The sequence below is a fragment of the Zingiber officinale genome, chromosome 4A (genome assembly GCF_018446385.1).
Source record: "Zingiber officinale cultivar Zhangliang chromosome 4A, Zo_v1.1, whole genome shotgun sequence".
NCBI lineage: Eukaryota > Viridiplantae > Streptophyta > Magnoliopsida > Zingiberales > Zingiberaceae > Zingiber > Zingiber officinale.
This window is the reverse complement of record NC_055992.1, coordinates 137,291,407-137,305,772: the sequence shown is the minus strand read 5'-3', so window position 1 is coordinate 137,305,772 and position 14,366 is coordinate 137,291,407. Positions and strand designations below refer to the sequence as shown.

Below are 14,366 nucleotides of genomic sequence, written 5' to 3'. Positions count from 1 at the left end.
AGCCTCTTGCGATTCGAGTGGTTATCAAACCTTATTAAAATATTACATTTTATCTAGTTGAAGGTGAGAATGTGAAACAACAATCGAATGGATCAGAAGGTAATTTAATTCATATAAAATTTAATTATAAAATTGATTTTTTATTTACATATTTAAAATTTTAATGATCTATATTTTTTGTAACTTATACCATCCTTAAAAAAAAATATAAAAATTAAACAAGTTCAAAAAAATAAATAAATTTAAGAAAAATGATATGTTCAGATATAAAGAATTTTAATAAAATATTTAAGGATAAACACAAAATAATGATACTCATAAAAAATGAAATGATGGAACATAAATTTATGTGTCTATCTTTAAATATTTCGTTGAGAGTATCATAGCTCTACATTTAAAAACAATCAAACTCAACTCTGATTGACACTCATTATTAATAAATAAATCTTCAAGCGTGCATGCAATGATAAAACATTTAGAGAATTAATAAGATGAATAAGATTCAGCATGAATATTTTAGAGATTGATTTTTGAATATGGATAATGTCTATTTTTAAAATTAGTAAGTAAAGCCTATCTCAATTCGTTAATAAGATGAAATAACGAATGAATCATTCATATCACTCTCAAACTCTCCAAATAATAAGTAAAATAGGAAAACTCATTCCAATAGAAATAAGAGTGAATCACATCATTATATAAATTATACTCCGGTTTTTTTCAATATGCGAACCAAAGAGTCATCTATCTCTGAAATTAATCGGGTGAAATTTAAGCACTTGAATTATCAAAAAAATAAAAGAAACACAGCATTAACACAATAGACGATGACAATTGGAATCCAAAGAATCACTACAACATCTTCCTTGCTTCATGTAAAAAGGCTGAATGTTACATTGCAGAAGTACATGAAGCCAAGACTGCAACAAACATGAGAAGTAGAGAGGTCTTTCACTGATAGTTAAAAGGGGAAAGACAACATAAGCCTAATTATTGCATGTTTAAGTCAGAAGTATCTAGCTACCAAAACATTTTAGTAAAAGACAAGGCTATTGTACATGAACTAGTCAAACAACATGATTTTAACTTCAGCCGAGCAGATATATATTTGTCAAATGGTTAGGTCTTCGGGAGTCACTCCGATGAGAGGAGAGAGCACCATCACGCTAAAAGTAAGCTACAGATACACATCACTCCAGGGGTTACTTTTGATCATCTCTATCAGAATCTTCTTTTGCATCATCAGCATCATCATCATTCTCAGCATCGTCTTCTGCGCCTTCTTCATCCTCCTCATCAGTCATGTTATTGATGACATCTTCAATTATGCGCTTCACCTCGGCATTTCTATCCATCAGATTGGTGTTGAAGTGAGCCCCTGTCAGCAGTTTATTTCATGCATCAACTTTCAATATGTTCATCCCTATTTTGTCCTAGATTGTAGTGTTAATTAGTAGAGTTGTTAAACCAAAGAAAAATCATACCTAACTGCCGCAAAATATCAGCCAAAGTTGCCTGTACCCCAAGGATGTTTTTGACGATTAGAAATATCAACAAGGAAAAAAAAGTCAAAAACTGAAGCATCAAGCAAGAAGTCTGAAGCAACTTACAGTGTTGAAATCCACTTCTTTTAATATCTTACTAACAACAGAATGCAATTCCTCAGTGCTGGGTTCATTCTTCTTAGCCTCACTTAGCTTAGATTTTCCTAATTTCATGACCAGATAATCAGCAATCAAGAAAAAATTAATCCAAACAAGACAAAATAGTGTTAGAAATATATCCATGATTTTCAAACATAAATCACACTCGATACTTGAAATTAGCATTACCCATAGCCCCTGTTTTACCAAGCCTATAGTTCCTCAAAGAATGCAATATTATAGCACAAATTAACTTTGGTCTAATAAAGAAGTTAGTTGGAATTCGAAAGTGGCACATAGAAATATCTCTATAACCTTGTCAATTGCATTTAGATAATGAGTATTCATCAATTGAAATAATAATTTTAAAAAAAGGGACTTCCAAATAACATAAATCTTCATATAGGGCAGAAATCTTTTGTTATCAGAAAAAGAATATTAATAAAACAGTTAGTTATCTGACTTTGACATGGAAAAAAAAACAATCTACCTCGTTTTTTATTTGCTGTTTCCTTTGACTCTGATTTGGATATTTTTGTCTTGCCAGTTGCTTCCTTCTTGGATGGAGTTTTCTCCTTAGTCCGGCCTTTTCTACCTACTTTTTTGCTTTTTGAGTCTGGAGGTGGTTCAGACTCACTATCATCCAAAGAATCACTTTTTTTAGCAGAAGATGTAGAGGTACTTTTAGTGCCTCTAGCAGACTTATTTCGTCTTGACCTTTTTTCTTTTGCTGAGACCTTCCTTTCTGGTTCATTCATCTCCCTATTGGAATCTTTTTTGCTTTCTGGGGGTGAACTTGGATCATCTTCACTAGATACATCTAAATCATCTTCTGAAGAACGTTTACCGGAAGCCATCTGTTTGACAGGAGTAACTTTGCTCTTCTCTTCAGATGGTGCAATGTTCTTCTTTGTTCGCTTAGCAACAGAACTTTTATTGGTTGGAGCACGCTCATCTTGTTCTTCCTCTTCTTCACTCTTACCATGATCACTCTCTTCTTGAGACTCCCCATCATCTTCGCCGTCATGCATCTCATCCTTTGCATCACCAGCAACGTTCTCTTCATTGTCACCATTCTCATCTGCAGTGGATTGTTGGTTACTCGTTCTTAGTTTCTGTACAAAAAGAGGAACCCATCAGGTTGACTGTCTTAAACATACAGAAGAGAAATTATTCATCAAAACATGAAACTTGGATAATCAACCAGATCAAAATGAAAATGGTTGATCATACACATTGAAGGATTTAATCTAACTATCCAAAGTAATTATGGCCAGGAATTGATCACTTGATCTTACTATCCAATTGGACAAAGATTTCAAATGTGCTATTATTTTGACCATTATTATTGCTTTTAAAATTTAATGACCCTCCAAGTAATAACAGAAAAAAAATCAGATGGTCAAAACTTGCAGACAATCCTTCTACTGTGCTGGAACACTTTCTAAAGATTGTAATCAGGCTGATACAGTCTATTTTATTTTCATTTCGATAGAATTCAAACTGCTAAAGGTTACTTTTCCAGAAATCCAAAGCACCCATTATAGGACAAGGTTTATGCAAGGTCCTGAAAGGCCCACACGATCGATGGAATAGCATCAGTGTGTTTATTGATTGCTAAACAACCATCAATAATTTCCAGAAAAAAAGCAAGTTCTTGCTTGGTTTCTTCAAAACATTTTCGAGGATTGCAAATATTTTGTTACACTCTTGGCAATGGTAAGCAGTCACACACGTTACAAGCGATAATAACAGTTTCTTATGCCCTAAAGTAGTCCATTAGGCTATTTTGACAATATTTATAATTTTAATTATAACCAAAAATATGTGCAAAATTTTATTGTTTGTTTAATATACAATACCCTTTACTTAAAAGAACAAGCTGAAATCAATATTTAGCCGACATGAAAGAGGATACATCAGGTTCTATAAACTACTTGATCTAATCAAATTCTGATCAATGAATGACAACAGACTACTTTCTGAATACCAAAACAGGACATGTTATTTACAACTATTTTACATGTTATCTGAACAATTAAAGGATTAGAATGGAACCAAATTCTTCACTACTGAACGAACAAAGAAGGCAAATACTATATGTTTGAGAAAAGTTTAGCACATTTGTACATCGATGAAAGAGAGAAGAATAAAAAACTACAAGTATCACAAAAACACCTTGACTAATCAATTTCCAGACATGTTAAGTACTTAGAATGAAAAAAGAGTACTGCTAGTCTTGCCTGTGTTGAGTGCCAAGACAAATATCATATGCAAACTAAATCCAAAAATAAATTTCTCCTTAACCAAGCCAATAACCAATTGCTCATATTTGTAAGAAATACATAATACTTAAAAAACAGACCTTAGTACTTTTTTCTGAAGGTATTTCTCCAGACGTTCCTTTTGACTGCCTCCCCCTCTTCCCTTTCTAGTAGTAACAACAATGTATTATGGATGCTAGATCTCTTAAAGAACTAAATATAGAAGTCCAAAGGAACATTAGATCAAAATTACAAATCCTTAACCTTTTCTGTTAGTATTACATCTCTAGTAATACAAGGCGACTCCAAAAATTCCATTAAATTTGATACAATTTCTTCCTGAAAAACATGAACTAAAGGTGAATTTTCTGGGAAACTCATCATATATGGTTACTGATTGATGTAAAATAAAAAATAAAACACAATTGTACTGTGTACCTTTTTGGTAGTGGTCTTTACTGCATGAATATCAAGTAGATCACAGAAATCAAGCAATCTTTCCTTATTATACTTGTCAAGTTTTTCTTTCACCCTTATTCTCTGTTTTTCCTACAACATGATAAAAAATGGAAAGACTAGAATAATTACCTCATTTTGACTCCAAACGTATCCAGAGAACTGCAAGATATTTCTCTTAAGATAATGTACCTGAATGATATTTAAATTATTCCAGGAATGAAATAATAATCATATGTATAAAAGCACAGTGATTGCAGAATCTTACAGTCGATTTCCTTCCAAAGAGAAGGGAGTGAAGAGCTCGAAGATTCTCATCCGCTTTTCGTTTAGACAGCTTGAATGAAACTAAAGCATGTAGCAATGTCATTAAAAAAGTAAGAATAGTTTGCAAAAAAAAAGAGCTAAAGAAAACAAAATGAGTCCGACTCTCTATTACAAATAAGCTTTAATAAACATCTACTTATGTCATCTCACAAAAGAATTTTCTTCTTCATTAGATTAAAGATGACCCTGTATAAAACTTTATTTCCATGAGCTAGATCCAAAAAGATCCAAAAACTAATGCATCAAATTTAATGCAGTCCCAGGATTTTATCGTCCGTAGAGCTTTTATCTAGGAAATAGGCAATTGTTAAGATGGATGGACAAGAACTGCAAATAATGTTAGATATCTTGGACAGCAAATGAAATGTCATTCCGTGCGGACGGTTTTTACCATTCTGCCGAGTGGACGAAACTAGCACTAGAGGCATCTCCATCTTGAATGCGTCATAAGAGTCATCGCGAGACTCTTCTAGCACCACCGGACACCCCCTAGCGATCCGCCACGACACCCCACGGCATTTCTTTTCCCAATCGAAATTTAATTTTCTGTTTAATTAATTTAAACAATTTAAATTTAATAAATTTTATTAATTAATATTCTGGAAAATTGTTTTTTAATGTTTTAAATTTCATTTAAAAAATTTAAAAAATATAATAATTCTGATTTATATTCTAATATATTTTTTTATTATTTTGTATTATTTTAAATTTCATTTAAAATTTTTTAAAAATTCTAATTTTTTTAAAAAAACTAATAAATTAGATTTATATTCTGATAATTTTTTTTATTATTTTGTAATTTTTTTACTTGATATTTTTTACTATTTAAAATAAATATTATTTAATTAATAATTAATCAAATGAATAAATAGTTAATTTATATAATTATTATATATAAAGTAATATCTTTGTATTAATTTATGTACTTATTATTATAAATAGTTTTTCTTTAAAAAAACTATATTTAATTATTTTTTCTAATAATATTAAATTGTTCAATAATTAAAAACTTGTACAAAATCAATATACAACTTATTTTTATATACACCATACACATATTTATTTTATAATTACTATATATAAATAAAACATACCAAAACCATATCGACACAGGATGATACGAAACTAAAACCATATCATTCTCGTATGGGACCAAAACCTCGACATGGGTTGAAATTTTAAACCTTAATCTTAGATCTATTATCCAGAAAAAAGACATTTCTGAAGATATGATTGGATGATTGAAATGAAAAAAGAATATGAAGTCTCGTGTTCGATTATAATGTGCCCCTAAGGCTACAAGAAAAATGGTAACTATCATTCTTTATTGTCAGAAGATATGACAATAGTAAGGAGCGTAGAAAAACAATTGAGGAGCAAAGATGAGAATGTTAAGATACACATGTAAGTTCACCAGAAAGAATATTTAAAAAATCTCTAGAATCTGAGAGCAACAAGGTGCAACTCCAAATCTCCAATAGATCATATAAGAAGAGAAATTAAGTTAAGATAACATGACCATGTTCAAACAGTACTATGAGGAATAAGAACACCTAACATAATTAGAACTTCAAAGTGATTCAGGAGAATGAATATTATAAATATTAGCATTTAGGAATTTGGTCTTTCATAGAGATCGATAAGGAATAATATTCATGTAAAGCCCAAATAGTTGGGATTAACATGGGTTGTTGTTTTGAATTTACATGTACGTCACATAAAACATCTAGATATTATCAGTACAAAAAAAATTGTATGATGGGATACAATCAGCATGTAGTTCGTTTGTTGTTATTAAACTCAATCTACTACTATCATTAATTTTGATTATATTAACCACCATTGATCAAGGAATTTTAATCTACTAGACATATCCGTCCCAACAAGTTCATATCTACTATATTAACTCTGTGTACATGTTGCCACTTAGTTGCCAAACATTTTACATCATTTACCTCCTACCACAACAAGAAAACATATTAGTCCCAACTCCCAATTATAGTTTGTCTCCCAGTCACCAAATAAAAATATCACTTTAACCATACAGATATCATTACAACAACAACAACCAAGCATTTTCCCACTAGGTGGGGTCAGCTGTATGAATTCTTTTACGCCATTGAGCTCTATCTCCTATTATATCATCATCTATATTTAAATAAATTTTATCTTGTTTTATCTTTTACCAAGTCTTGTTTTTTTGTTTTATTTAAATAGATATTTAAATAAATTTTATCATTAATCAATCAATATTTGCACACAGTTACCAACCACCCAAACACTATGAACTCCACTGTACTTGAGGAATAAAGGGTAAAGCTACTGACTAACTCGGCTCTAGGTATATGTTAATTCTTGATTTGCTCAACACTCAGATTAATTGTCTAAGTCTTGTAATAAACTTACAAAAACGTTACTTTCCCTATGTCATATAAAAAATTCAGAGAGAAACACACAGACACTCATGTTTTTTCTATCATTTAATGAGAAGTAACTACTTTGCTCTCTACTTATTGACAATAGTTAATATTGATAATTCAGGGGTGAGTTTTTCTCCCACATTTTTGTTGATGTTTTGTTCCCAAACTTGAAAGAGCTGTCCCTTACCTTCATTGCTATTTTCACGAAATCATACATTCAAGCAATTGAAAACAAAATGTTTCACTAGTAAAAAAAATAGCAAAAAGGCGACTTTCCGATCTATGTTGCAAATGATCCAAGAAGGCACTTAAAGATCAACTTAATTCCAATACATAAAGCGACTAAAGGGTGAGAACAAAGTGTAGAACGAGTTGGGAAAGGTAGTACCATTTGGTATGTCTTTCAGCTTCTGGCCAGAGCCCTAAAATCCACAGAAAATATAACGATATCAAGAACAGCTACAAGAAATCGGTCAAATTGAACAGAGGAAAATCACTGGGAGGTTTTCGTTCAAGCAAGGAACTTCGGCTAACCTGCTCGAACGACGGTGTCTTCGGCACCGAGGTTTTGCGCGGAGACATCGCAGCGAACCTTTCGACCCTTTTACGTTCCCTCGACGGCCTCTCCACCGGCGTGGCCGCTTCCTTCGCAACCGACCGACGCTTTCTCTTCGCCGTCCCTTCCTCCTCCCCCTCCCCGCTCTTCTCCCGCGCAATTCTTCCTCTCCCTCGTTTCCGCTTACCCCCCTTCGCCACCTCGGCCGCCCCATCGCCACCTTCTTCCTCTACCTTCTTGTCCTCTTCGTCACCTCCGGCCCCACCCGGCGAGCCATCCTCGCCCTTCTGCTCGTCGACTTCTCGCTCAGCGTCGCCGGCACCAGATCCGCCGACCGCGTTCTTGATCTCCTCCGCTGCCACTCCAGAATCAGAATCCATGGACGAAAACCCTAACGAGACGAAACCAGTGAGACTCGGAGCGAGGGGTTTTGGAGGGCGGAAACACTCACGGATGCAGTATGGTTAACCTTTCCCTGTATCCTGTTAACAACCAATGAACTACCTAACCTTAGTGGGGTCAACAAGTCAATAGGCGTTTCTATTTGACAGTTTAGTGTTGTGCGACCTGGAACGTCTTGGGGATGAAGAAGAGAAAAGGAGCACTGGATCTTGATGGCACGTTTATCGATGGAAAGATAATAAATAAATGGATTTAAAATTTCATGCGGAAATTGAGGGCGGGACGCCCAAATTTGCCCAAATTTCGTAGATAAACAATATTTGAAATCATTAACATTTTCAATTTGATGTATTTAGAAACATTTAACAAAACAAAGATATATGTAAATAAGTTTTTACTAAATTAAATTGGTTTATTTTAATCACTGTTTAGTGTTTACTTGAGGGGACTAAAATAAAAACTGAGGAAAATAATAGACGAGATTCTCTTGTCCATAATTTACAGATCAAAAAATGATTTCATTATAATTGATAGATTATGATGAATCTATTTGTTTAAGTAATGAAGTCTATTAAAATAGATCATCCATAAAATGAATTATCCACTTATCCATCAATTATGGAGAAAGTAAGTTTTTCATATTTATCTATTATAGACGGACTAAACAAACTTTTTTCTTCCCGTTAATTATTTTTTAAAACTTTTTTTTCAATTCAATTTGAACTGAAAATAATTAGTTTTTACCAAATTAAATCGGTTTACTTTACAGGTCGGATATAACTAGAGTATGTTTGTGGTATATGTAAGGCTTAAAAAAAAAAAATTGCCTATTGATCATTGCTAGAATGATCGATCAAATCTAACGGAAATTTTTTATCAATTATCAAGATAAATCAAGAAACGTATGATGACCAACCCAAAAATTTAATATATGTCTTATCGTGATACCATAACTCTGGAGACGGTATATGTAAGGCTAAAAAAAGAATGAATCCAATATTTGTAAATAAATTGATGTTTGATTTAATAAGTTTAGTAAAATTTATTTATTTTCTTCAATATATATGAGATAAATAAGTTGAATAATTTATTAAATTAAATTAATAAACAACTCGTATATTTAGCTCAATAATATGCATAAATAAAAATTATGTACTGTCTATACTCATATACAAAATTTATGGACCATATTTATCAAAAAAAAAATCTTATCAAACTTATAAATAGATAAAAAAAAAAGTTTTCAAAACAAACAAATAAGTTTGTAATATCATATTTATTAACTAATCAAATAAACTTAAAAATATAAAAATTTAAACAAATTCAAATTGAGAGTACATAATACAATAAAATCTAAATAAATCAAGTTGAAAAGAAAAAATCAAACTTAAATAATTATTTTAACAATTTGATTCATTATAGGCTTGACTTATTCTGACTCAATTATCTTATCAACCCAACCGTAAACAACAGAAAGTTAAAATCATTTTCCGCTATAAGTTTAATAATACTAAAATAAGAGTATTTTTCAGATAGAAAATATGATGAAGTGTTATTTTTATTTATTTATTTATTGTTTTAAAAAAATATCCTTTTAACTAAAATGATAATATGGGATGTCCTTTTGCACTGTGTGAACTTCTTCGCTCTATGAAATATTTTTGTTGACAATAATCTCCTTGTAGATAGATACGCATTTGATATAAGATTAGAAGGAAGAAAGAGAATCTAGCCAGAATAATGGAAAGAAATAACAATGCGGGAAATATTGTTTAGCGATTGACTCATTGAATGTAGAAGAGTGTTTGTTAACCTAGGAGGTTTAAATTTGGATTACACCACTTTATTATCAATAGTTGCTTTGTGTAATGATTACGATGGTGAACGTAGAGAACTGTCTAGCAATTTTTGTAGGGGTTGAATCTGAATAACAACACTTTACTATCGAATATCAAACCATGCATTAGAATGCATGGTGTTGCCATAATTTCAATTTTTTTAATTAACATCATATATTCAGCTTACTCTGACTAATCTTGTAATAACTGATTTAATCCTATGAAAAAATTTTACTGGTCACCAAGATAAATCGGGAAGCACTCGGATAGTCTATCAACCTAGTATTTTTAGGTCAATCATTCATTAAGAAAAATTCATCTATTAATTCGTCAAAACTATGATTCAATCCTTAGATGTATGAAAAATTGAGAAGATGCCCTATTGCCCTGGGGCCCTAATCCCACCCCTTTTGGTTCTTAGTGTGGTTGCATCTATTCTAGATGATAAACTCCATTTTCAACTACCAATTTCATAGAAAATAACTTTTAACTATGGGCAGATTCATAATTTTAAATTTGAGAAGGTCACACTTTGTTTATTCAGAGGTATGGATGAAGAAGGAAAAGAAATTCACCGTGGAAATATATTCCTTAAGGGGAATGGAAAGACAAAGATAAAAAGTAAATAAGGAGAAAGAGGAGAAGGGCAAGGAAAGTAAAATGGAAAGATGAAGGATAAAAGTAAATGAGGAGAAGGGATAGGAAAGCAGTGACGTCTTCACTGTCGCGACGAGATCACGGCTCACCGAACCTCGGTGGCGACCTTGCTCGTGATCTTGCAACGAGGTCGTGAGGTCAGACCTCACCTAACGACCTCACGGCGAGGTTGCAAGGTTGGACCTTACTAGCGGTGAGGTTGCAAGGTTGGACCTTACTAGCAACGAGGTTAGACCTTGTTGGAAATTAAACTTAATTATAGATAGAGATAAAATATAATGAAGTAGCAAATAGAGATAGAATATGACTGGATAAGAATGAGAGTTCGTAATAAGAATATAGGGATAACATTTGATGAGGTGGCAATCTTGATAAGGATAAGAGTTCGCGGAGATAGAATAAAGAAAAAAAAGACTAGATTCAATGTATTTGAGATTAGTACTTATCCAATAAGCCTATAAATATGTATATTTTCCAATGAATAAAGTAAGTTGTGTTCGTTGTTTCATTCTCCTCTTCCATGTAGAGTGAATTCTTCTCCCATAATTCTTTTATTTCTTCTTCCATAATTCTTTTTCTAACAAAGTGGTATCAAAGCTATAGCTAATGGAGATATGATTCCCTTCCAAGTTCCAATACTCAAAGTCAGTAATTATGATAATTACAGTATTAAGATAAAGGTGCATCTTGAAGCTCATGATGTTTGGGAGGTTATAAAAAAAAGGCTATGTTAAGCCGCGTGATAACTTGACGCTATCTCGATTGAAAAAAACAGTCTGAGAGATTTACGAAAGAGAGACAAGAAGGCTCTCTTCCTCATTTATCAAGCTTTAGATGAAGATGGTTTTGAGAAAATCTCAAATGCTACTTTCGGCCAAGCAAATATGGGAAAAACTTTAAGTCTCATATCAAGAAGAAGAAAAAGTAAAAAAGATACGACTTCAGACGTTAAGAAGTCAATTTGATGCTCTTCATATGAAAGAAGGTGAGTTGGTATCTGATTATTTTTCTAGAGTCTCTACCATTTTCAATCAACTAAAGAGAAGTGGTGAAAAACTAGAAGAAATAACTATCATTGAAAAAATTATTCGATCATTGGATTCAAAATTTGATAATATGACATCCATCATCGAAGAGACCAAGGATCTACAAGCCATGACAATAGAGCAACTCCTGGGTTTATTACAAGCCCATGAATAAAAGAAGAAGATAAATGAAGAAATTACTCAACAACTTCTAAAGATGACTCTTCAACCGACAAAGAAAGATGAAAGCTTCAGTAACAATATAAGTTAACGTGGAATAGGTCGTGGATATGGATGAGGTCGTGCTAATGAACAAGGATGGATTTCCAACAACAACAATGAAAGAGGAGAAAATTCAACAAGAGGACGTGGAAGAGGACACACAAACTCGAGGTACGATAAATCTCAAATTAAGTGCTACAATTATGACAAGTTTGAGCATTATGCTAAAGAATGTGGATCGCCCAAGAATAAAGTATATGAAAGAGCAAACTATATGGAGAAAAGGAAAGAAAAAGATGACACATTACTGCTAGCATATAAAGATAATGAAAGAGGCGAAGATACAATCTGGTATCTTAATACTGGTGCAAGCAATCATATGTGTGGAAAAAGAAACATGTTCATAGAGCTTAATGAATCAGTTGATAGTAATGTATCCTTCGGAGATGAATCAAAGATCGAGGTGAAAGACAAAGGTAGCATTCTCATCCGCTTGAAGAATGAAAAACATGAATTTATCTCAAATGTTTTCTTTGTGCCAAATATGAAAAACAACATTTTGAGCTTAGGACAACTCTTGGAAAAAGGATATGATATTCATCTAAAATATAATATGCTTATCTTGAAAGATGATATTGGTTGCTTAATTGCTAAAGTGCCTATGTTAAGAAATAGCATGCTCTTGCTTAATATTCAAAATGATGTTATCAATTGTCTCAAAGTTTGTTATAAAGACATCACTTAGCTATGACATCTTCGATTTGGACATTTTAATTTTGGAGGATTAGAATTGCTTTCAAAGAAGGAAATGGTAAGAGGACTACCTTGCATCAAACATTCTGATCAATTATGTGAAGCATGTCTACGTGGGAAGCAATTTAGAAGAGGTTTTCCAAAGGAGTCAAGTTCAAGAGCCCAAAAGCCGCTTGAACTTATACATATGGATTTTTGTGACCCGATAAAGCCAAGTTCACTTAGTAAGAGTAATTATTTCATTATTTTCATAGATGCTTTTTTTCGAATAACTTAGGTATATTTCTTGAAGCAAAAATTAGAGGTCTTCGACATATTCAAGATATTTAAAACTACCATAGAAAAGGAGAGTGATCTCTATATCAAAGCTATGTGTTCTGATCGAGGAGGAGAATTTACCTCAAAGGAATTTCAAGAACTTTGTGAAGCCAACGGAATACGACGACCCTTGACGGTTCCAAGATCCCCTCAATAAAATAGGATGGCGGAAAGAAAGAATCGAACCATCCTTGACTTGACAAGGAGCATTCTCAAAAGCAAGAGGCTACCAAAGGACCTTTGGGTAGAAGCAGTTGCATGCGCAATATACTTATCCAACTGATCACCAACAAGGAGTATGTGGGGCAAGACACCACAAGAAGCATGGAGCGGAAGGAAACATGAGATTGCTTATTTAAGAGTTTTTGGGAGAATAACCCACGTTCATGTGTCGAGATGGTGTATTTAATAAAGAAGAAGAATGGAATTGGAAATCTGAAGAGTACAACTTTTTTCCATACTTTGAAGAAGAAGATGTGGAGCAACGAGCAAACAAGAGAGGAGTCTATTACTCCATTGGTAATACTAACATCAAGTACTCAAGAAAACTCATCTGCATCAATTTCAAGTGAAAATTAAAGTGAAATAGTATCATGCTTCAGAAACTTATGTGACTTTATGAGGTAACTAAAAATTAAGATAATCTTACTCTATGTTGCCTTTTTGCTGATTGTGAGTCTATGGATTTCCATGAAACTATAAAAGTGGAAAGATGTGATGGATGAAGAAGTTAAGATGATCGAAAAGAAAGATACATGGGAGTTAACACTCCACTTCTTGAAGGGTATAAGACAACTAAGATTCAAATTGATAATAAGTCTGTAATAGCACTAGTAAAGAATCTAGTTTTCCATAATAGAAGCAAACACATTGATACACGCTATCATTATATCAGAAAGTGCATTACAAGAAAAAAGATACAAGTGGAATACATAAAGTCTCAAGATCAAGTTGTTGATATTTTTAAAAAGTATTCAAATTTGAAGACTTTATCAAAATGCGAAATTTGTTTGGAATCACAAAATTAAGTTTAAGAGGGGATGTTGAAAATTAAACTTAATTATATATAGAGATAAAATATAATGAAGTGATAAATGAAGATAGAATATGATGATATGACATTTCTGGATAAGAATGAGAATTTAAAGATAGGGATAGAATTTGATGAGTGATAATCTTAATAAGGATAAGAGTTTGTGGAGATAAAATAAAGAAAATAAATCTAAATTCAATGTATTTGAGATTAGTGATTATCCAATAAATCTATAAATATATATCTTTTTAAGTTGAGTTCTTTATTTTATTCTCCTCCTCTTCCATGTAGAGTGAGCTCTTTTTCTATAATTTTTTTATTTCTTCTCCCATAATTCTTTTTTCCAACAGACCTCACCCCTAAGGAGCAGTGCAAGCGATCAACGATCCTTTGAGTTGATAATTCACAATCTTGTCTACATTCTTTACTCAAACATCTATTTTTTGCATTGT

The 14,366-nt window shown here is 32.4% G+C and overlaps 1 protein-coding gene across 1 annotated transcript; it reads right to left on the bottom strand.

The window, feature by feature from the left end:
- Nucleotides 1-834: 834 nt before the first annotated feature.
- On the bottom strand, nt 835-8,082 carry LOC121971402 (protein DEK-like). The gene is made up of 11 exons (XM_042522656.1): nt 7,645-8,082; nt 7,499-7,532; nt 4,632-4,711; nt 4,496-4,555; nt 4,346-4,456; nt 4,172-4,246; nt 4,009-4,074; nt 2,134-2,758; nt 1,611-1,708; nt 1,485-1,515; nt 835-1,378 (listed from the first exon to the last, which is right to left on the bottom strand). Exons 1-11 carry the CDS (start codon nt 8,044-8,046, stop codon nt 1,203-1,205), a joined length of 1,758 nt encoding a protein of 585 aa, XP_042378590.1. The 5' UTR covers nt 8,047-8,082; the 3' UTR covers nt 835-1,202.
- Nucleotides 8,083-14,366: the final 6,284 nt, after the last annotated feature.

Excerpts from the sequence above, each read along its gene's own strand:
- LOC121971402 (XM_042522656.1), bottom strand. The coding sequence starts at position 8,046 with ATGGATTCTGATTCTGGAGTGGCAGCGGAGGAGATCAAGAACGCGGTC. Across the intron at positions 4,556-4,631 it reads TCTTTGGAAGGAAATCGACT|GTACATTATCTTAAGAGAAA; the intron begins GTAAGATTCTGC and ends AATATCATTCAG. Across the intron at positions 1,379-1,484 it reads TGATATTTTGCGGCAGTTAG|GGGCTCACTTCAACACCAAT; the intron begins GTATGATTTTTC and ends AACTGCTGACAG.